The following is a 23996-nucleotide window of genomic DNA, read 5'->3' as shown; positions in this document are numbered from 1 at the left end:
ACAGTTATACAGTCCAATTTTTTTCATTTTTGTGTTGTGTGCAGATAACCATCATGACGGGGTGCGTATTTGACTGACTGGGTGCTGTCCGGAGCAAATGCACAATGGATAGGGTTGAATGGTGATGGCTGGCAGACTAATTTTACCTCTATCTCGGGGTGAAAAGTTGTAGATCACACATGCCTGTCACGCATTGTGAAAAAAACAAATTAACGTGGTTTTACTGGGCCATTTGACACCCAAGTACGGATGTAAATTAATTTTTCTTCTTCTAGTATCTCTGATGTAGGCATCCTGTTTGATAAAAGGCATGAAGTTGAACAAATCAAATTTGTGGACTCTAACCTTTTGAAGAGTCATCTTCAATGGGCTGTTTAAAGGCTGTGATGTCGCTGAATGTGCAAAGAAACAGGACCACTTTCTCTTGTTCGTTTCGAATGGGAGCAATCTTCACAAAAAACCAAACGGGCGTCCCTGGAAGTACAAAAAGAACAACACATATTTAGCTGCTTCACCTTATTTTTAGAGGAAATGACTCAGAGTGTGCATACTGTATGGCAGGAATTTCGATTGCATAATGTAAACTGAGATGTTCTGGACTTTGTTTTCCTGCACAGGTGCAAGCACAGCAAGGTTACACCTGCAAGTCCAAACAAACACAACACCACATTTTCTTTTTAGGAGGATTTTTCTGGTCTGTCTCTCAACCAATTAGCACATTTGTAGAGAGGTAGAAATGTTCTGCCTTTGAACTATGCTGTATGTTACACTGGCTCTGAATACATTTGCATGACAAGAGAAGAGAAGTTCACTTTTTTCTCTTTCCTCACATGTGGCGCCGCGACTTACTGTTCTTCTTGTACATCAGTATTTCAAACGAATTCATCTCATAATTTTCGAATGTTAGTCGCACTTTTTCCATCGTGTCCTTGACCGTGAGCTCCCCGTACATGAAGCTGGAAAACACAAAGGGAAATGACAATTTGAATATTTAATGGACAGCACTACATTGAGCAAGCATGCTCATTCTTGCACTAAAGAGAGGTGAGGGAAGGCTTGAATGTGTGAGTATCTTAATGTGTATTCCCTGGCGAAAATAGATTATAGGATTTCGTGCTGTTTGTTCAGTCAGACATTAATTTGGCACCTTTTTAATACCATTGCACTCGTCAGTGTTTTCCAGTAATGCAACTGTATAATATTAAAACTTAAGAGTAAAAAACATTTATCAAGAGTTACACCTAAATTGTGCAGACCAGGGTGTATCAAATATAGAGTACAAGTTGATTAAAACGATGATGAGCCCGAAAGCATAAACAAAGACAGGTCTCTAATTGGCCAAATGTAAAGTACCTCTCAAAAACAAATTATACCTGAAGATGGGTCAAGCAACCATGAACACTTTTAACGACGCTGCAGAGACATTCATCTCACTTTACTTATTACTGCCACCCTCAGTAGCAGCCTACTCCAGCATGATCTAAATATAACTCCGTTTGTTATGAAATACAAAAGGAAGGCTAAATTTAATGAGACTACATTCTGATGCTGCAGAGACTTTTCAGACCAGTGCTTGATGAAATATCACTGATTAATGTCCTCTCTTAGCCGAGAGGAGTCTGACTTGCTTCAAAGAACAATATCTCAAATTACTTTCTCGTCATGCATGAAAATTCCCACAGGTTTGCCGCTGTATGTTTATCCAGTGTGGAAAAATATCATATGCATAATTGAAGGTACACAGAAAGAACAGTTAGGATGTAAATAACATCTTTGAACGGCACACGTCTATGGCAAACAAATGTATTAGGACTGTGAGGAAGTGAGTATGCATTTTATGTCTGAGTCATCCTCAAAAAGATCAAACATCCACTCTGTGTGAATGTTTTATGGCCTCATTAAGATGTTTTTTGTTAGAACATTTTTTTAAAAGCTGAAAGACCATGATGGTTGAAGGTATAACTAAATGTCTAAAGAGTAACGAAATTGGTAGTGACACTTAACGGAAAACTAGAATCAACAAATGCAATTTTTTTTAAATGGCACATTAAAAAAAAAAAAATCTTTATCTGAAAAGGGATTTCAAAATAGAGAAGGTCAATATGATGCGAGAGAAATGTGCAAGATTAAATAACGAAGAGTGAGGACTAAAAGATGCTGTATTTAAAAGGGTTGATACTGATAGTGAAGCGTATTTTGTTGATGTTTCAGAAGAGCAACATCAAATTTATATCATGTTGGGAAAACATAATGTGACAGTGATGGATATTAATCAGCCAAAACGCTGTAACATGGAATTCTATTTCGGTTATTTTGTCACATTTTTTTTTTTAGCCTAATTTAGAGGCAAAACTAAAACACCATTTCAATTTTAGTATTAAAACTGTTTGAAATTATTCTGAGTTTCTGTCTTTCTTTCCATTTAATTTTTTATAGTATCACTGTTCGCCCACTGGCAAAGATAGACAGTATAAAAAAGTGGACGTAGCTTACGGGTCTGAAAAATGGGGCCATTGCAGAAGTGCCATGAACTGCAATACCACAGATAGCCACTAGGGGATGGCTTCAAATAGGCTCTGGCTCCATAGACTCCCATTTAACTTCTCTCATGAAATACAAAGTCAATAAATATTTTCTACATGTGATTATGGTGTTGTGAGCTAAAGCCCCTCCTTCTTATTAGGGGGCGTGTCTGTTTGATTGACAGGCCTGTGGTGCAGTCAGGTTTCCACTATAGGTGGGGGTGTGTGGCATCATCGGAGATCGAGTCAGATCCAACATTTGCTCCTCCCCAGCTCGTCCAAATAGACTACATAGCAAGATGGTGAGCCTCAAGTTCAGATTTTGGTCGTTGCCATCTTGCTATAGTTCGGAGTGGTTTTGAGCCACGAATGACCATATTTGGACGATCTGGGGAGGAGCAAGCAGTAGATCAGACTCAGTCTGATTGGAAACCCAAGCGCAGTACGCTCAGCCCACCAATAATGGAAACCTGACTACATCACAGGCCTGTCAATCAAACAGGAAGCCCAGCAAACCATGACCTTTTGAGGCATATTTTCAAATGAATGATACAAGTAATTTCGGATGGACTGCCAGAAAAGTAATATGGAGAGACTTTGGCTAACAACACCGTGATAACTTGTGGAGAAATGTATTGACTTAGTATTTCATGATAGAATTTGAATGGGAGTCTATGGAGCCGGGGAATTTTTGGAGCCAACTTCAAGTGGCACTTTGTGGTACTGCAGTCTAAGGTACTTCCACATCTGCCTCATTTTACAGGCCCGGAAGCTATCCACTTTTATATAGGCTACAGTCTATGGTTGCCGCTTGGCAGAGAGACAAGGGGAAGTGTCCACCAATGGTTGACCCATTTGGTCCATAGACTGGAGAAGTGCACCTATGAGATGGCACTCAAGTTTATTTTTGCAGGGCCATTATGCACCAAGTGTTTATTTTTGGCCCAAAACATTGAAGTTGTTCTAAATACAGCAAGTGTTGCTAGAGTTTTAACCGCTTATTGATTCCTTTTCTTCTCCGTGCAGCTTGGCAGGAGGTGAAGTTGTGCCAGGACTCCCTATCTTGCTTCTACAGAAACTTGTTAGTACTTATCATGATGTGTCACTTTACACTAAAAGAGCAGCTAATGATGAAGTAATTATAATGAAAACAGTATCTCCCAGTCTGTTCTCTAGTCCCTCAATCGTTTTGTGTGCTGTATCATAAAGTGTTAGCAAAGTGCTTTCTGTCGGCTCTCAAATACAGTCGGGAGGTTTTAGGTTTGTTTTCCTTCCACTTACAGACAAGATTTCATTCTGTCTAGCAACCTGTAAATAAACCTAAAACAAATCATCACACTCTCTCTTCAGTATTTGTATTGGCAAGAGTTGTGAAGCTTATGTTTGGGGACCCAAGGGTCTAAATCAGTAATACCCGGAGTGCTGGCTGTGTCAAACACCATCTCCCACAACAGATGAAATCTCCCACAGTTTTCAAATCTGGCAGCACTAACTGTTTCACAGTGATCCTATTATTATGGTGGTTACTGACATGCCTATAACGGGCACAATAAACACAAGCCCACAAAGTGTTCACTCAAATAGGCATCCTATTCATTTGAACAACTTTTTATTCCTCTATGAGTACAGTTTTGGAGAAAGCATCCAGAGGACACCACACTCACAGTGATGTGGAAGCAGTTTCAGCTCTTACAACCTGATTACATCACAGATTTGTTTACTCAGTTATCTGGTTTCTGGCTCTGTAAGAGAAAGACAATGTCTTTAACTATGGGAATATCATATCAAATTCTAACTAAGCAGTATTCTTATTCACTTCAGTACAGCAGAATATATAGTGATTTTTACTTCCTATGCAGAAATGCTCTGCCGGAGGGAATATGGAGTTGTCGATCCAGGTTCCCCTCCCAGATCTAGTATAAGAGCATATCCAAACTTTCATCTTTGAGTTCATGACCCCGAGCTAACGATTGTATTTGGGGTATTGAAATAACGACCTGTACATTAAAAGCTTCCTCATACATATCTCAGCCTTTTAGCCATTGCTATCGGCTTGGCTCAACGGATGGCAGTGTCGTTCAGTTGTTCTAGTCCACCACTACTGGAAGTTTAAATTTGGCATAGACCTTCATGCTCCCCAGAGGATGAATCATGATAACTTTTGTGATCCCATTACTTTTCCTCTTCTGGAACAACCTGAAAAACCCTTTTGTTTTTGAGCAAAATGTCTTCACAACCATCGGATCACCCTGGTAATCCCTTAACTTTTCGTCGAGCATGCTAACTAAACTGGTTAACATCAACTGCTTCCATTAGCATTTAGCTCAAAGCACCACTGTGTCTAAATACAGCTTCACAAAGCCGCTAGCGTTGCTGTAAATTCGTAGTCTTTTTCTTAACCTCAACAGACCCCGTTAGACCAGTCATCGCACCAACTCAGAAGCAAAACTCACAATCTGAACAAACAGTGGCAGCTAAACTGTTTTTGTTGTACTGCTAATGCCTTAAATCCTCCTCTCATCCTGCTAATTAATAAAAAAAACTATGCCAAGAAATCAAACCTGAAAACACTGCCTATAGGCAGTTGTGACATGTAGGAACTATAATCAGCATAATATATTGTTCTCTTTTCACTTAAAACAAGTCCAAATCTTCATAGAAGGTATAAAACCACATACGAACATCTCCGTCAAAATGCCTGAATACATTACTCATCTTAAATATGTTTTAAAGTTGACAACAGAAGCATGCTCTGCTTGGTGGTAGGAGGTGCAAATACAGATGTACAGATTCATAGATCAAAAAATAGCTCCTAGTGCAACACAACTACAAAGTAAATTGATTGTATTTTCAGATAAAACAAGGCCAGCTCATTACAAACCTTCTGCCATAGTCACTGTGAGAAATGCCGTATATGATGCAAACATCTAAGCGAGAGCGCCACACAACGTTTTACTCCATTTAAACTGGCTTGATTAAAACAAATCTTGCAGATAAATGCATTCTTTCTATTTTAGTGGTACAACAGCAGCAGTGTGATTATTTTAGCATAGTTTAAAATGGAGCTCATCCAGATTAGTGAAACAGCTGCAGTCTTAATAGTTTTTTTTTACACTGGCTAATCTTGTTTATCTAAAACTGCAAAATACGTCAAAAACTTTAAAGTGGGCAGACGATAAAATAACTACTAATTATATACAGTTATATCTTCTAAACTACTTTGTAATCTGGTGGAGGTAAACAAAAAAAACGTTAGCATTTGATACATTCTTGAACTTCTATTGATAAATTTCAATTGGTGAAGTTTCCGCCTTTTGCATTTTAACATTGTAACACAGCTCTTCTTGCCTACCTGCAGGTGCTGCTTTTCTGCATCACCTCTGCTCTGTGGTACCCCGACAGCTTGCAGAAACCATCGTTGCTGTAGACGATGGGCCAGTCGACTATCTGAGCGTTTCCCAGGACGAAGTTGGTATCTGTTTCAGAGGAAATAAAAGGACATAAAAGGGGCAAATAATTTGCAGGGGACACTATTTTGTGAAAACAGCATATGTACATGTACTTAAACTATAGCTTGGGTTGGGAAAAGGTTGATGCCTATCAGTCAGACGAACTGCTGAAATATTTTCAGAAGAAGTAAGAGTTACTGAAAGAAAGACACAACTGCAAACAATACAGCAAAAGCATCTGTAGAATGTAACTTTTAAGCATCTAACTATGAACAAGTATTTGCATTCAGAGATATAAACGCAAAAACGTCATAAATTATCACCTCTAATTTGACAAGTTTAACTGTTTTGGGCAGGCTATCTAAATATCAGGTAGCAATCTGACTACTTTAGGGATAAAATTATGTAATTTATCCCCTCACATTGCATTATTAAAATGTCCTTTGAAACTAATTTCTCATTTGAAATTTGTGTTTATCTTGTAATGTTACCCCTATCATTAAGAAGATGGAGTATTTCTGCCTTTAAGGGCTAGAACGAGCTCTTCATTAGTGTCCATGATGGTCTACGGCCCATTACACACTCCACACAGGGCAGCCCAAACACACTCTCTAATTACACAAAAAACATCCACATATTTGTTTCCTAGACTTTTTTCTTTTTAGTTGCTTGTTAGTAGAAACAGCTTCTGTTGCCTTTCTGTGTTGTTAACATGGAGTTTGTGACAGGCCTATTTAGCTGTTTCACAGGTGTTTGGGAGGGAAACAGTGAGTAGTGTTGTCATTAATTTAAAAGATTATTATGAGAAGGTATTCCTTATTGTCAAATACAGTCTACAAATTCTAACATCTAACTTTTATGGAAAATAGACCACATTAATTCACAAATTTTGCATATTCAAATGTTAGCAAGGCCTCAGAGCAAAATTTATTGGTTCACCAAAATGTTATTAAACCTGAATAATCAGAGTTGCATGTACATTTTAATGACCTATTTTGCTTCCATCCTATTTTTCATACCTGTCGGGGGTTATTTAATTCACATGCTGTTACTCAGTGTCATTACTCAAACTCATGTCATAACGCATTAAAAGATAATAGTAATGTTTTTATTTTTAACAGCTGGCTTTTAAACTAAAATTGATAAGTACATGATGGGACTGTGTTGGAAAACTATGAAAAGTTCAAACAAAATGCAGAATGTTTGTTTTAAATTCCTGACCAAATCATATTAAAAGTAAGAAAAATAAATGATGGCTGTTGAGAGGATTGTGAATATGAACAAGCCATTAAATTTTTACTTTGATTTGAAGTGTCATACGATCATTTTACTTTGTGGAAAAATTAAGGAGTTGCAGCTGTGATTTAACATTTAAAATTGAAAAAAAAAAAAAAAAAATTCAAAAACTGTTCGCCAGCTGGATGGAAATGACAAAAACAGCAGCAAAAGAAAAACTTTGTCTCATAGCACGAATCAAAAACAATACTCCAATCAACAATTCAGTCTACAGTGGGTTTTTTCTAGATTACTTTTTGACATAATATTAAAAATATATTAAAAAGTAAAGCAATCTCAAATCTATCTGTAGCCTATAATTTTGATAAAAGGCAAAAAGGGGTAAATGTATTGGTTACAGGAGAAGCCATGATAACTGAAGATCAAACCTCAAAAAATAAACATAAACAAAACACTCCGCTATACACACAGACTACAACCATCTGATGACACAGCTGTGAAGGAGCAGGAGAAAGAATTGAAAGCACCGCACCATTAGACACAGACAGAAAAGTTAATATGAACACACACACACACACACACACAGAGAAAAACATTTCTTTGATCACATCAAAATAAAACATGAAAACTGAAAGCATGAGAACACCGACAGAATGTGACGCACAAGACGTTCCATGCCAACGTGTTATTTTACAATGATCACACGAATGTTAATCTTGTGAAAAAGGATCGGCATAAAGTCCATCTGTTAATTTAAGCAAATATTTCAGAAACATTATGAAAATCTCAAATGCTTTGTAAATTAACATCATTTGGTATAGAACATTTAGTGGTCCACTACAAAGAGAGAGATACCGTAAAGAAAACATAAGCAGCACGCCAAATTAAACTTCATAGTACCTGTCTGTCTATGCGACAGTGTCCAAACTGAAATTATTGAAAAGAAAAGAGGGTTAAGAAAACACAGTGAGAAACATTCGCTGAATGCCAGACAAAAGGTGTCTCGCATCAACCAAGAGAGACACAGCTCTAATCTGAAGGATTGTTACCGGCTAAAAACATCTGGTTTGCACACAATTGTCTGAAACATATGTTATTTAACTAAATTACAGGAATATGTTTTACCCTCACTTTCTAGTTATGCTAACTAAAAATGTGTCAATAGATTTTTGTCCACAAAGGGGCAGATCAACTTAGAAACAAGCTTAGAAACACACAGCTCGACATATTTGTTCTGGCGACTAACGAAATGTAGCATATTGTGAGCATACACTTACCTACACATCCGGCGCTCTTAAATAATCCTGGTTTTGGTCATCGAAATGAATAGATGTCCAACATTCACTTTACATTTAGCTTTGTTTTAGTCTCTACCAGCTTCTGAGAGAAATGTTTTGGAGCAGTTATCAGTTTAAGACGAGTCAAGACCAAAACCAGAGCTAAAAAAAGGAGGCATATTGGACAACAGGTGGCCATAACTGCTGGATGTCAAATTCATCAACTATTTGCGAACAAGTTCACTGAATCAACTTAAAAAGTGACATGTTAACATTGTGTTCACAGCTCGTTTCTGCTCCTCACAAAGGGTTCAAAAAAGCATCAGCAACTGCAGGTTGAAAGTCTTCAAATGAGCTGAAGCTGCAGCAGAGAAGCAGGATTGCAGAGGCTGATGCACAAACATATCCGGCCTCAATCTGATATTCATGCCAGCAGCTGCTTCACCAGCAAGAGCCTCAGTTGCCTCCTCATTCTCTGCAGGTACTTTTGCTTCTACAATATACAGTAACTAGCTTATTTTTCTGAGATGCATTAAAAAGTTTTGAGGATTATGGGAGGGTTAATTAAGTGGACCAAAACACCCTCATTTCACACACTGGCCACATTTAATTAGCTCGTTCCAAGTCCCTGGTTTTCTTCGTGTTTACTTCCTGGCATCATTTACTGACACATGGAAGAAAGCCATCAATAATGTTGTTGTCTGCACCTGCCCAAGTGAAAATGTCGGTTATATTATCAGCAGACTTCTGCATGTTATTTCTTATAATTAGAGTCAAATGTAGGTGGCAAACCACTGGGCACGAACATGGAAATCAAAAAGTGAGCACTATAATCTTGAACACTGTCATCCAAGTGTAGCGCAGAGCTGGTTCAACTATGAATGACTGGTACATAAATGGAATATTTCATTGTTTGTGAATGCCCACCCACCATTGTGTCTCGGTGGCATCCCGCAGATTATAGTCTTGGCTCTTTTGTGTCAAGCTTGGGAGAGATTTACTGCTCACTAATCCATGGACCGCCCAAGGTCATGAGAAAACATATACATGTGCATTTCTTTCTCTTTTCCTGACATAATCTACATCTCAAACATATCCAGATATCCCACCGTAAAGAAAGCCTCACTCTGGAGAGATGAAGTTACCATTTCTGAGCAGGCTGTTCCCTTTTTGTCATAACACACTTTACTGTAGAAATGTGCAGCAGAGGCAGGCTGACAGTCCAACATGTGCACAGACACATGTTGGTTTGGCAGAGCTGGAGGCACTGATTACAAACTATTGAACTAACTTTCACCAAATCCCATTTAAATAAACAAGTCATTATAGCTAATAAATGCGGCTCATGACAAACACATACACAAACGCTGCAGGTTCTGTTTCTCAGCTCGCTGTCTAGTGTCATAACTCTCCAGTCCGTCCTGTCACTTCCTATCGGATCTAATAACACAGTAAGGCCAAAGCATTACTGACACCAATGTCCAAAAATACAGTAATACTTTGATCAGGGCTTTTTAAATGTGGTTAAATGTCTTCACATCAGAACATCAATACTGTACTCGAATTGGCTATATGAAGCTCATTTAACCCAGTAATAGTTTAATTTTGTGAAGAAAAGTTGACATGTAAGAAGATAAAGGAAATGTCCATATTTTAGAGATCACTGCTGGTAATCTTTCTGACTGTAATATCAAACGTGTTTTGATTGAGAGGGCTGGAATGTGTGTCTGGAAACAGGATTAGATTAAAGCTGTGGTACACACATGAAAAGGAATCATTGATTTCAATCGATTTTTATCAAGATACAAGATTGGTCGTGCTCATGCAGTCCGCACTTTCAATCAGACAATGGTGAGACATTTTTAGGGGCTTCCAGGAAAAAAAAATAATAATAATAACAACAACAATACATGGACGTAGAAGTCTTAATTGGAGTTTTGGTTTAGCAAAAAGGTTTTGCTGGTTAATATTAGACATTGAATGTTCTTTAAAGCTTCAGACATTTGCAACAAAAGCGTAATAGTTCATATTTGAAACCAATCTGTAGTTTGAATTACGGTAAATAATAGCAAAAGCATAAGAGTCTGTTTTCTGCACCGTATATCGATCTGAGCTGCACCTTTACGTTCTTTTAGATATCGTTATATTTAAGCTTGAAAACACTGGAAACTGTAGAAACAATTAGCCCCTATAAACATTTCTGGTCCGTATCATTTTTCAGTTGAGACCTCCAGTGGTCTTAATCAATAGCAATCTGCTGTCTTTTCTGATCTCCATACAGCGAAAGGCATCAAATGGGAACTGGAGGATTAGAAATCCAATCAGGCATTCAATCATTAAATTAATGGGATCGAGCCAACACAAATCGTGAGATCTGTAAACCCAGTGTTTAACACTAGTAGTTTTTTTATTTATTTGTATTTTATCTTATGCACGGCGGCTCCCTAAAAATGAACTTTTTAACGCACAAAAAGGTGAAGGTTCACAAATTAGCCTCATTCGTTTTTATTTCCTGAATTAGTTGATCGGCTGTCGGACAATTTAGGTGCCTTTTCTAGGACCGACTAGATTTCCTTACCGTTCGACCGTCTGACAATATTCTCCAAAAAAGTATTCTGAGGGGCCACAAGTCCCCTCCGACCACCCGCCATCCTGCCGCTTCGCTCAGTCGTCCGCAGGTGAATCTTTACTCCTCCATCTGTCTGTCTTCATGGTGTCCCCGGCTCTGAGACGCTGCGTGGATTTTTTTTTTAATTATTTTTTTTTTGGGACTGTGGCTGGCTGCCTGTCTGGTCGGCTCATCAGCTACCTTCTCAGTCCGGTGCGCTACGTTGGCGCCTCTTTACGCACCTCATCTCATCATCCAGGAGGGGGAAACAACGCCGGGGCTCAGCGCACAGGAGGGGCCGCGCTCCGCTCCTCCACTGTCATCAATAACAGGACCTGGAGCGCCATCTGCTGGACAACACTATGCGACAGTTCAGAGTGGTTTCTGCCTTCAACTAACTCCAGTGGTGGAGGGAAGTGCATGTACTCGAGTCATTGGGGGGATTAGGCTACTGAACAGGCCAAACAAGCACAGGCCCAGGGGCTAGAGGGTATAGGAGGCCCCGAAAATAAAGTTAATCAAATTACCACAAAGTGACATTAAAGAGCACAAAAAGATACAAACCAACCACAGAGAGCAGCAACCACCGACCAAGACACGCAAAATGACCGAAACAAAACAATGACAAAGAAACTAAAAACGACCACAAACGGACAAATAAACAACCACAAAGAGATGAAAGAGAAATGAACACGAAGGGACACAATAATCCCTGCAAAGTCCTAAAACCTAGAGATGAACGACAAATAAAGACGGACAAAATGACTGCAAAGAGTAACTGCAGACTCAAAACAATTGGAAAAAGACTCTAAACAACTATGAAGACCTGCAAATTTGCCAGAAAGAGAACAAAAACTAAAAAAAAATGAACCCAAGAAACGTCCACGAACAGACAAAATGAGTGCAAAGACACACGAAGATGTTAAACAATCTTAAAGAGATGCAAATAAATGGGAAAAAGAACCGTCTTTGTTGATGCAATATGAACACGTAGATGGAAAACCACTGCAGACGCAGACATATCTATAAAGACAAAAATCAAACATCACTAAGAGACTTGATTTAAAAACACACGACGACACAAACCACATGTTTTTTTTTTCTTCTCAAAGACAGGGACGGATTAATCTGTCGGGAGCTACTGAAAACCACTTCTTTAATGAATATGTACCGTTTCCCTCTTTAAAACAAAAAGACCCGTGCAGCAGAAATCTCCCGTGAATCATCTGACGGCCCTTCAGACTGATCTTGTGACTCTTTTGAGTCTTGTGACTCCTCAGTGTGGGAACCACCAGATGAAACTATACAACTGGAGCTGAAAGAACACGAGATCATCTCAGCAACACCTGCTGTCGTAGTAATAACATGACATCCAGACAATTTCCCCGCAGAACAAGTCCTTTTGCTTTTTATGACAGTAATAGAAATAATACATAAACAAGTACAGTAATAGTAAAGTACATTTTGCTGAAAACATTTCTCGTATTATTAGACGGTGGCCTATGACTTCATTTTTCGTCCTGTTAATAATTAACTGTCCCTGTCATCAAAGCCATCTCTACTATCAAGGTGGTAATATTTAGCCAATCAAAAGCGGTGAGCCGAGTTTAACGGCCGCTACCAAATAAAGAAAAATGGCAGGTGGAAAGCTTCCTGGGGTTTTACCCAGGAGGATCCTGGTTAGCTAGTTTTTCAAAGTAATACTGAACCACGTGGATTTTCTCTTTCCCTGCAGGAGAACTGGCTTTTTCAAAGACAACATTTCCCCACCGGCTCATTAATCCCGTTTCATTATTTTGGACCCTGCGGAGCCCAAAACTCAGACCGAGCTCCAAAAAAAAAAAAACCCCGCTGCTGCTCCTGCTGCTGCCAACATTTCCAACAAAATTAAACGATTGAAAACCGGTCGCGGTGCGAACAAAGAAATGTCACAGAAGGTCTCCTCACACCTGCGAGCCCAGAGGACAGCGGGTTGTCTGTCCTCGCAGTTTTGGGTGCACCTGTTGTTGCAGGTATAAATCAGACTGGATGGTTACTATGGAAACCGGCAGGGGTGCTGCGGAGAGCATCGCCGTTTCATGCTTAATCAACGAAAAGGGTTGAAAACAGCCGAGCCAAGCCGAGCCGTGGTATTTCCACTCCGGAGTGGTGCGCACACTTGTTTTATAAATAATTGTTGGTTGCACTTTGCTTTAACCCCTCGTCTCGCATTTACAGGCGGCGTACAGCATTATCAAAATAAAAGTGCTGATGCGCACAATGATGTACTTTGATAAACACTCCTCGTCGCATGTGTGACTTCACCGTTTCTAAATAGCAAACTGGGCGATGACGTAAAGCGTTATCAAATAAAGACAAATTAGTTTGTGGCTCAATGATTTCTGCCTCAGCGTTTTACGGCGCACAACTTCCTTCGGTCTTTCCTTAAAAGGATATCAGGTCACATGTTGGCCCTTCCTGTAGATATGAATTAGTGCTGTAATCACAAAAGCCCGTGTAATGGCAATAAATGTTATCAGGCACGTCACGGGCGCCCTACGCTACACCACTATGAACTTTGTCAACTATTACTTTGTGTGGGCTGAATAATTTGGCCCAAACCTCTCCAGACAGTTTCGATAATTCCTCCAACGTTTCCCTCACGGAATAAACCTCAGCAGTTCAAATAATTATACAGATTTTTAGAACCAGTGGGGAAAACGGGTTTTACTAACTTAAAAGTGTATTTTGTTAAATGAGCTCTATTAAAAAAAATTAAAAAAAAGACCCACAAATCAGGTGTAGCATGTTGAGCTGATTTTATCTAAAAGAGGCTGCGATGAACGTCCCGTTGCCGAGTGGATTTCTGTGACCGAGAACCACAAACACTTTACAGTTTCACCGCACGTCGCGGGCCGAAGGAGTCGGTTAACAGTCTGTAACGGATGTTTTATGGAGGCTTTCCAGCTGTCGAGCGAAGGCCGCTTTGCATTAACAATCAAACAGAACTTTTTTTGTTGTTTTTTTTTGCACACTTTAACATGTTGTTCAGTTAAATTATATAGACGGTCTTCGCATGTCATTCCACGTTAACTTCACCACGTCTTGGTGATTCTCAGATGATTCAGGTGATCCGCGATGAGCTTGTGTTCGGGAAAATTAGCGAATTTGGCCTGCTTGATGTTGAGCCAGCTCTGGGCCCTGCGCTCGGCGGCGTGGCCGTGCTCCTCCTCCATCGTCATGTACGGCCGGCTGATCCAGTATTCGTTCTCGGCCTCGCGCTCCAGGTGCTTCAGCGTGTTGCGTTTCATCTGCCACGTGATCGCCCGCGGACGTCGATACTTCCCGATCCACTGCTTCCCGGGGATCCCTTTCCGCAGCAGGGTGAGGGTGAGGAACATGGCTGCGAATTCTCTCTGGAAAGGTCAAAATAAAAAAAAAATTAAAAAAAAGTTCAAATGAATTCAGGTCGACCGGTGTCACCGGGTACAGTCAGGTGGTCATGGTGAAGCGCACGCGGTGGACGACAAACCAAAACAACTCACAACTTTTGAGGAGAACAAACACGACAAGTCGTTTTCGTGCTTAAAACTGCAGAAAGCACAAAAGTCGCGAGTAGAAAATGTTCATTATCCCGTCAGCTCCCGAGTCCATTAATGCCTGGTCAGAGCCATTTAACGGCGGCGGATGGTTTCCCACTGACACCACGATAGTAAACACCCGTTTGCTCCGGTACAGAGATACCCCTCGCAAGGTAACCAACGTTTACCGTGCACTAATTAAAGTGTGGTCAAAGTGGCAATGACATTTACACAACTTATGTGGGCATAAGTCTTTAAACTACAGCCAAAGAGTAATTTGACCTTTCGGTCCCGTTAATCTGTGCGTCATAAAATGCAGGTACTCCTTCAAGCTCCCGTTGTGGAAACTATGTTGGCAAAAAAAAAAAAAAAAAAGTCACATTAGGTCAAACACAAACCTAAAGGATTGAAATGGACTCTTCTCGGGGCGCATGTCGGACGACTCTGTTGTGAGGTTGCAAATTACATCCCCGTCATTCATTAGTTTGCCAACCTTGAACCCGGAGCACTTACACCGACGAGTCATGGATGAATAACAGATGATATCACATCCACGACTTTAATCTCCGCTGGGTTTTCTGGGTAATTGAGGGGGAAAAAAGGGCAGAAGTTTATCAGTCATGTGGTGAAAAACGCTGCTGCAACCGACTGTTTTATTTTTAAGGCTGCTTTCTTTTTTATTTATTTATTTTTTTTAATGGTTAGTACATTAAGTTGTGATGAAATATGACCATTTTTACTCAAATAATTGAGTGTTTCCATTTTTTTTTTTTTTTTTTTTTGCAGTTTTATATTATTACATCACAGAAAAAAAATATTGCACTTTTTTTTTTTTTTTTTTTTACAACATTTGTCTGGCAGCTTTAGTTTGGAGTAACTTTTTAAGATTATAATTTGTTTTATACCCTTCATTACCAGCGAATCTCCAATTTTTTTTTATTTTTTTTTATTTTTTATTTTTTTTTAATTGGATTTTTGCAAATAAAAGTGTATGATTAGATGTTCCTATATAGGATTGATGGAGTCCTCTGAAGCTGAATTAAACGATTTAAAACTATGACACCGGAAGGACAAAACAAACTGTGCGTGCAGAAGGCTAATTTACGGGCTAGCGTGAAGCTAGTTTTAACCGCAGCGTGACCGAGGGCAGCTTCACGAGGCTCATTTGATACCCGCGGCAGAAATAATAAAAAATCACATCAATGCTTTTGAACTCACCTTCTAAATGCAGTAAACTTTCCGACGACGCGATGAAAACACGCTCCGAAAAGTCGTTTAAATAGACAAGAACGGCGGAAACGTGAGAGACAGTTTTAGCGAGCAACAGCGGTCCCGTCGGTTTTTATTTCCGGGTTACAATCTACGGAGCGGGAGAAGGCTCATACGCGCTTAAAACTATTCGCGTAAAAAATAAGTAAATAAAAAAAAATTAAAACTGCGCGTAGGATACAAAATGTAACATCAAGAAGCACACTCATATGCACTTGTTTGTTGTTTATTGCAAGGTGAAAAATTTGCTCATATTATGTTGTTTTTGTTGTTGTTGTTGTTTTCCCCAAGAGGATCTCCTTGGTGAGAAAAGAGAGATTAGTAGCGGAGACGATGGATAAAGTGTGGTCTCTTTAAAGACATCAAAAACACGTAGCAAAAGTTAAAAAAAAAAAATAAAAAAAAAAAAAAAGTAGACGTAATCACCAGCGGTCTCTGATCCTCTGTGTATTACATAAACAACTCCTCCTACTAAGGCTTTAAGACCACTTGTTCTCCAGCGCACTTCCTCGTTTCTCATGTTGTCTGGTTCTGTGTCGAAGAGAAGTCAAAATGTTCTTCGTCATGTTTTCTGCAACCACCTGGGCTCTGCTGGCTCTCTGTTTCACTCTGTTATTGCTGTGAGTATTCAGCACCTTGTTTCTCCTATAATAATTGTGTATTGCTATGTTGTAGTAATATTGATTTATTTATTTTTTTATTATTTTTTTATTTTTTTAACTCTTACGTTTTGCTATCACAGGTATGGAATTTGGCCATACAAGCATTTTAAAAAGCTGGGGATACCTGGACCAAGGCCTCTGCCTTTTATTGGTACTATGCTGGGCGCGAGAAAGGTATTGACAAACAAACAAACAAACAAAGCTTAGAGACTACTATTTGAAGAATTGGTTGGTCTGATTATTGAGAATTATACATGATGGTGTTCATAAAGTTCTTATTATGTGTATATTCAAAGACAGTGCAAGTCTTTTTTCTTTTTTAACCTAAATCATAATTGATAAGTCTCAGTAACCTGCTATCTATACAGTCTGAGAGTGCCTGTTCGTATCTTATTTTTCTGTCATTTCTTGTAGGGAATACTTGCTTTTGACCGTGAGTGCCAGGCCAAGTTTGGGGATTTCTGGGGGTGAGTTGTTGCTTGAAAAACTAGCCCGCAGAAAACCTTTAACATATCAGTACTTCATGCCCATGCATGGTGAAATGGACATAAATATGATCAGCAAAATCCAAGTAGTGTATTAAAGATAGAAGCATTTTGCAGATTACTGATGCATCAGTGTGCAAACAGTATTTACTCTTGTAGCTCATCGTGGCAAAGACAGTTTACATTTTTATTGTATATGTCCCTAAGGTTAAAAAGATGAATCTGAGCAGGTGATTATTGGAACAGGAAAGGAGAATAAATACAATTTATCAGTGCAAATCTCTATTGTTATCACAATTGTTACTTTATTTCTATAAAATACAGGATAATTGTTCCTCTTTTTGGGACTTGAAATCTGATCTGAGACATTAAAAGGGCAAATATCTCTTATGATGGAAAGATTACAAGTCTAATATGGCACTTTTAAAAAAATTAACAGGGATCTCAAGTCAAAATAATACGTAATTTAAATGTTAACATTGTATCATATTTTAAATAAAATATTATCTTGACATGCAGGATACAAAGATGAAGAAATTACCTTTGAAAACATGACTTTATGTATTTTTACTGCCTGTAAACCATTTATTAGAGCAAGCATCAATATGTAACAACACAAATTATTAGCAGTGTTTATTGTTAAAATATATGCTGATAAAAATAATAATAATAATAATAAAAAAAAAACAATAGAAATGTCACCCCTTGTATGAATTGGCTAAAATTTAAATCAGCAAATTTTTAAGTCTGACTTCACGTTGACATGGATGCTTTAAAAAATATTGGACAATTGCTCAGACTTATTGCTGTGATGTTTTTTTTTTATGGAGGTTGTTTGATGCACGCCTGCCAGCGTTATTTGTGTCAGATCCTGAAGTTATTAAAGCTGTGATGGTGAAGGAGTGCTACTCAGCATTTACCAATCGCAGGGTAAGAGACTCATCTTTTTGCACGTCATTTTACACCATCAGAGTATGAAAATGCATCACATTATGTTCAATGATACGGTAACATTTGCAATCGGGTTTCTCCTAAGTTTCATCATTCGTTAAATTACACAACCCTGGGAAGTCTTGTGCAACACTTCACAGTGAAGGCAGAACAATTGTCTGCAATGACGAAATATTAGTTTTATTGGAAAGATACAACTACTTACCGTATATTACCATATGTTCTTGGGCTTGAAATCCACAGGAACCTACCAAAGTCACATCTCAAACTTTTATTTGCTTAAATACATGTGAAGAAAAGTTCAAGTCGGGTAGTTTGGATTTGTAGCCGTGTCCTGTTTGACTCGCACATTTAAGGTCATGAATCACACCGGGTCACACACAACCGGGAAAAAAAAAAAAAAAGTTTCTTCACTGCAAGCAAAACACAAACCGGAGAAGTAAGGCATGTCTTTTTGTTTTAGTGGAAATATAAATCCACTGTGACTCTGCTGAAACAGACACGTCCTGTCTTGTGTTGTGTATTTATGAAATGCTTCTCTTCAGACTCATGTTGTGCCCGTACAGCTCAAGGTAAACAATGAGTGACAATTAATTTGATTGGCCCTCATTTGAAGGCAGGAATAGTTTGAATTTGTTTTCTTCTTGCTGGAGAGTGAGTTAGATTAGAAGATTCACAACACAAACTCCCGTTATGTTACTGCCAACAGCTGGCAAACTGACCTCAATAGAAAAAACGGAAACAGGGAAACTCTCTCAAAGTCTAATCATCAAACATCAAACATGGTTGGCGGAAGGCAACAGGTTATGAATGCATTTTTACGTGAGCCTCTCCAAACTGTTTGTGTAGTATTTTTGTGTACTGATGTGGATATTTATTGGTTTTGTGTCGATATTTATTAGATTTACTCTATAATTTTTTATTTTTTTTGTCACGTCTTGAGTCACTTTGTTGGAAATTTGTATATATGAACATATTATTCCTTGGATTAGTGTGTAATAATCCACCTGTAGTAAAAATCAGTATGCATTTGCACAGTTTGATGAGTCCCCTGTGAGCAAGGAAATGTAATAAGAAGTGTTAGTGGTGTAAGAAGTTACATTATTGGCCTCGGGCTTCATTAGTTGTGTCATCTGAGACTGAGAAATGCCGGAGGAATTTTAACTGTATAATGTCTGTGTTATAATGTTTTTTCCACTGTTCACAGGAAGCGGTTGCAATGACAGGTCCTTTGGATGATGCAATCACAACAGTTAAAGATGAAAAGTGGAAACGAATTAGGAGCACATTATCTCCGTGCTTCACCAGTGGGAGACTGAAAAAGGTAGGTGTTATATCGGAGTTCAATGACCACTTCTGCAATTTGTCAGGGCAAAAAGTAACTACACCATTGGCATCAGAGTGTTGCCCCCTTTAAGCATAAAAATCTTGTAGGAGTTTTCCAAAGTTGTCTGGCATCGACTTGCTGGAATTTTCTTCCCATGCAAAATTCCTCCAGTAGCAAGATGTTTGAGGGTTTTTGTGCGAGTACTACCTGTTTCGAATCCCCTCACATTTCATCGGTACTTAAATCTGGGCTTTGACTCGGCTGCTCCGTAACCATTTCTTCTTTATGAGACATTCCTTGGTGGATTTGCTCAAGTGTTTAGGCTCATTATTCTACTGAAGTGAAAGGTCCACTTCCGGTTAAACTTTAACTTTCTGACTGATGGCCTCACATCATCTTTAAGCACTCTGGTGCACACAATGTGTACCTTTCTCCTTTTAAATAGGCTGAATCACTGAGTACAAGACTGACGAAAGCTTGTGATGCTAACTGAAGACAATAGTCTGCTTGAAATATGAAAACAACCCACTTATTTATCGCTACTTCCAAGAGGTAGCAGTCCTGCGCATTTCAGAAGATCTTTGTAGGATAGGCAAGAAATCCACTATTTTTTACAGCGGCTTTGTTTTATTCTGAGGCAAACCAAAGACATGCCGACACTTGAAAACAATTTTCAGGAAAAATGGAGGGTTGTTTCATTGAGCTTCGAGTGTGCCAACGAGAATAACCACGTCCGAACATGTTTATGGTGAGTCTACATGTTTTTGCTGACTATACCTATTGACCATTTTACCATAAATGTCTCTTTTCTTTTCTCCCAACTTTTTCAAGGTTTTTCCTATGGTGGCTCGCTACGCAGACAGACTTGTTGAAAAACTTGGAAAAAATAATTTGGATGAACCCATCAATGTTAAAAAGTATGTGGTTAATCTGCTATATTCTAGCTTTGCATTGTTTGTTGTAAAATAAATCAATTTGGTAGCACTTATAACCTAACCCACCTTTCTTTTTCCTCTTCTCACAGATTTGTGGCACCTTACAGCTTGGATGTCACAACCAGTGCATCTTTCAGTGTTGACACAGACTCCATAAACAATCCAGAGGACCCCGTTAATGTTCACATGCAGAAGATTCTTAACTTCAGATTATGGCCTTTTATTTTAACAAGTACATTTTCCTTTTGACTAATTCAGACACAAGATCATTTGACCACACAGTATCAGCAGCATGCACATTTCATGTTGACACCTCTTTGTCTCCTTTTAGTGATATTTCCCTTTGCTGGTTTTCTGATCAAACTCCTCAATATTGAAGTGATGCCCAGACCCAGCTTGGATTTTTTCTACAACATCATCAAGAGATTTAAAGACCAGCATATTGAAGACGAATCTGTAAGTGTTTAATCTGCTCCAAGTGAGAAATAAAGTTGCAGCAAATTAAAGGAAGAGCTCAACATATTTGGAATTGTACCTTTTTCTCGTACTTGGTGAAACATTTGGTGAGAAGATCCATATATCACTGATGTTTCTTAGGCCTATTTTTAATGCTTTGGCCAGTAGTTGATTAGTTTAGCTTAGCTTAGCATTAAAACAGGAAAGGAGCTAGACTGGCTCTATCCACAAATTAAAGTCCTAACTTGTTTGTTCAATTCAAACAAAACATGTAGAGTAAAAATGAGAGATTGCGTTTTTTCTTTGTCAGGTCACAGAAATATGTTGCAGAATTTGGTATAACATAGACTGAACCTCTAATGAAACCATTTGTAAGTTTTACACTTTATGCACTCTAAACAAACTGTCAATACAGTGATAATCAGTAGAGTTGCTGGTAGGTGGATTTTCTGGGGGGCGGAGCCAGGCTAGCTGTTTCCCTCTACTTCCAGTCTTTACACTAAACTCAAATAAGATAAGCTGATCTAACCGCTTGCTCCTACTTTTATATTTGGCGGAAAGCTACACGAGAGTGGTGCCAATCTTTTCTTCTGAACCCCTCTCAAGAAAAGGAATAGGTGCATTACCCAAAATGTCTGACTAGTCTTTTAACTGACCCTCACATACAATGGGCTTGAAAAGGGGCATATTACAAATATTACAAATTACAGACTTGCCAACATGCTTCTGTTCCCTCTTTTTCAAGTAATACAATTTTAAAGGAATGGGCAGTTTTCTGCCGTTTCTCCTAAAGCTGAATGATCTCTGTGCCGATCTAGAGTCGAGCAGATTTCCTGCAGGTGATGATTCAGAACGAGATACCAGAAACGGAGACAAAGAACCCAGAGGAACAGCCAAGTAAAGGTATGTTTTCACCACAGTAGTGATGAGTGAAAGTTGAGGCAACACAAAGAATCAAAGGCTCTGCGTCTAAAAGTCATCATCACTCCGTTTTCAGTTTACATTCAAAGTGTTTTTCACTTCAGTCAAGTCATTCATGATACATTTATGAAGTGATACTTCTTTGTTGGACAATAACTCAACTGGTCGTTAGTTTCAGCTCCTCTGGTCATTCTGAGATGAGCTGAAATCAATAGCCACTAATTACACCAGCAGTACTTTGAATACTGAACACCAACTAGATCTTTTAAATGGGTGATGTTTGGCTTTATTTTGTTTTGTAGGTTTGACTGAACACGAGATCCTTTCCCAGGCCGTCATCTTCATCTTTGGTGGCTATGAGACCACCTCAACCACACTTTCCTACATCCTGCACAATCTGGCCACAAACCCGGACGCGATGCAGACCTTGCACGAAGAGATCGATGCCAGGCTGCAGAAAGATGTACAGTAATTCTGCACTTGACTTGTTACCATTTATGATCCATTTTCTGGCACCAATCTTATCGTTTTATTTTTGTGTTTACCTTTGACTGAATTTTCCCTCCAGGACCCCATTTCGTACGACGATTTGAACGATCTACAGTACCTGGACCAGGTTATTTGTGAGTCAATGCGTTTGACCCCCACTGCGCCTCGACTTGAAAGGACATGCAAAAAAACAGTTCAGGTCCACGGCCTCACCATCCTTGAGGGAACCTTGGTCTCAATTCCTGTGCACTTGTTACACATGGACCCACGCTTTTGGAGCTCACCTGAGTTTTTCAGACCAGAGAGGTAAATATACGCAATTCTAATGTCATTCTTTACATTAACGCCAATCCAGTATCACACCAAAGCATGTAATATACCCGTCAGTCCATTACGGGATACCGTGTCAGTGGCACGTTTTGACTCACCTAGGCGTGAAAGGTACACTCCTGTTATTTACGCACCAAAAACCACCTGGTTAGGGTTAGAAAAAGATCTATGTTTGAGTTAAAATAAATAATTTTACATTAGCAATGTCACGCAAGACACTTGACGTACGTTACATAATGAACATAAGCTCGCATTAGAAAAGAGGTCATGAACTTAAAGATACATCTATCACATGAAAGGCTTCTGATTATTCCGTCCTACCACCCCTGACCTAATCCTCACATGGACTGTCAGTATTTGTTCTTGGTCACATAACCTCTGTTACGTGACCTCATTCTTTACCCTGCTCATGCATGTGTGTATTTTTCATACCATGGCAAGACAAAAGGACACACTGACACGAAGTACTCTGGTGGGCTGGTGGGTGTATTACCTGGCTGTTCATGCACCTATGAGAGAGAACCTTCTCTTCCTCCACAATTAACTAAATTTGGCAAATTGCTACTTGGTCTTAATGTGCAGGTTCAGTAAAGACAGCGGGGAGGAGATAAACCCATACGCCTACATGCCATTTGGCACCGGCCCTCGTAACTGCATTGGAATGCGCTATGCTGTCCTCGTCATGAAGGTGGTTCTGGTCCGTCTCCTGCAGAATTACACTTTGGAAACTTGCAAAGAGACAATGGTAAGAGTTTCACTTCACTGTGTGCAGGCTGTCACACCGCTCTCCTGTCGTTACCCTGATTTTACACAAATTTATTTTCCTCAGATTCCGCTGCAGTTTGACTGGAAGTTTCAGCCGCTTAAGCCTATAATACTCAAGTTTGTTCCCAGACGACCGTAATTGAAGAAGGAAGAATGTGTTGCTTCTGCATTCCTATCGTTCGGAGTATTTTGTAGTCGTCGTTATAACGTGTGGAAGCTGCTGGCAGGATATTTAGCGCTTTAAAATTTTTCACTAATGAAACTAAAAACTCAATAACTCAATACACCTTGATTCACCTGTTGATGAATTTAATGTATTCTACTTACATTTGGTCTGAATGTGTAATTTGAGTGTCTTATGGTTTAAAAATCAGTTATCTTTTAATGGTGGTTTTGTGACTGCCAAAAAATACAAACATCCATATTTTCTTTGTCATTTTAAAATTAGAGTTGCCTTTTCTTTTTTTTAAGTGTCTTATTTTTTCTAACGTGTAATTTTTTTGGTATTTTGGTGCCAAAGTCTATCTACTTACATATTTAACCATCTGAGCTTCATGATCTAATAAATACAATCACAACTTGCAAGTCTTGTCATGATCTCACGTCAGATGATGTCATGTCAAGTCAGTTCTTTTAAGCCAAATAAGTGACTGAATGACTCATATGTCTTAACCCCAACAAATTTCTCATGCAGTTATAAAAAAGGAGGTTTCATTAGTCATTTTCTAGAAGTAAATGAAGCATGACCAATAAA

General features: G+C 39.0%; 3 protein-coding genes across 5 annotated transcripts in view; 1 reads left to right on the top strand and 2 right to left on the bottom strand.

The window, feature by feature from the left end:
- Positions 1-13961, bottom strand: part of kcnh1a (potassium voltage-gated channel, subfamily H (eag-related), member 1a) — a 45666-nt gene extending 31705 nt beyond the window's left edge. Inside the window, exons 1-5 of one of the 2 annotated variants that reach the window (XM_069144301.1) lie at positions 11063-13961; positions 8108-8134; positions 5875-5998; positions 850-956; positions 346-474 (exon numbers count right to left, since the gene is read on the bottom strand). In XM_069144301.1, the coding sequence (XP_069000402.1) occupies positions 346-474; positions 850-956; positions 5875-5998; positions 8108-8134; positions 11063-11135 (460 nt within the window). In that variant the 5' untranslated portion in view covers positions 11136-13961. The remainder of the gene's footprint in view (positions 1-345; positions 475-849; positions 957-5874; positions 5999-8107; positions 8135-11062) is intronic. The other variant, XM_069144302.1, reaches the window with a different exon arrangement.
- Positions 13962-14056: 95 nt separating this feature from the next.
- On the bottom strand, positions 14057-15992 carry mrpl57 (mitochondrial ribosomal protein L57). Of its 2 annotated transcripts, none has more exons than XM_069144306.1 (2): positions 15871-15992; positions 14057-14487 (listed from the first exon to the last, which is right to left on the bottom strand). In XM_069144306.1, the coding sequence occupies exon 2, from the start codon at positions 14470-14472 to the stop codon at positions 14167-14169; it is 306 nt and encodes a 101-aa protein (XP_069000407.1). In that variant the 5' UTR covers positions 14473-14487; positions 15871-15992; the 3' UTR covers positions 14057-14166. The 2 variants fall into 2 exon arrangements, with proteins under 2 accessions (XP_069000407.1, XP_069000408.1); XM_069144307.1 differs by lacking the exon at positions 15871-15992 and adding an exon at positions 15051-15463.
- Positions 15993-16317: 325 nt separating this feature from the next.
- LOC138195168 (cytochrome P450 3A40-like) lies at positions 16318-23827 on the top strand. The gene is made up of 13 exons (XM_069144303.1): positions 16318-16541; positions 16664-16757; positions 16998-17050; positions 17899-17998; positions 19227-19343; positions 20178-20263; positions 20371-20513; positions 20613-20737; positions 21556-21640; positions 21961-22121; positions 22227-22453; positions 23060-23222; positions 23307-23827. The coding sequence occupies exons 1-13, from the start codon at positions 16474-16476 to the stop codon at positions 23379-23381; spliced, it is 1497 nt and encodes a 498-aa protein (XP_069000404.1). The 5' UTR covers positions 16318-16473; the 3' UTR covers positions 23382-23827.
- The last annotated feature ends 169 nt before the right edge of the window (positions 23828-23996 follow it).

This window comes from Embiotoca jacksoni, unplaced genomic scaffold (assembly GCF_022577435.1).
Source record: "Embiotoca jacksoni isolate LCO1_2020_lvr unplaced genomic scaffold, fEmbJac1.0.p SCAF_12, whole genome shotgun sequence".
In the NCBI taxonomy this organism is placed as follows: Eukaryota; Metazoa; Chordata; class Actinopteri; family Embiotocidae; genus Embiotoca; species Embiotoca jacksoni.
The sequence above is the reverse complement of the archived record's forward strand: the minus strand, read 5'-3'. Positions and strand labels throughout refer to the sequence as shown.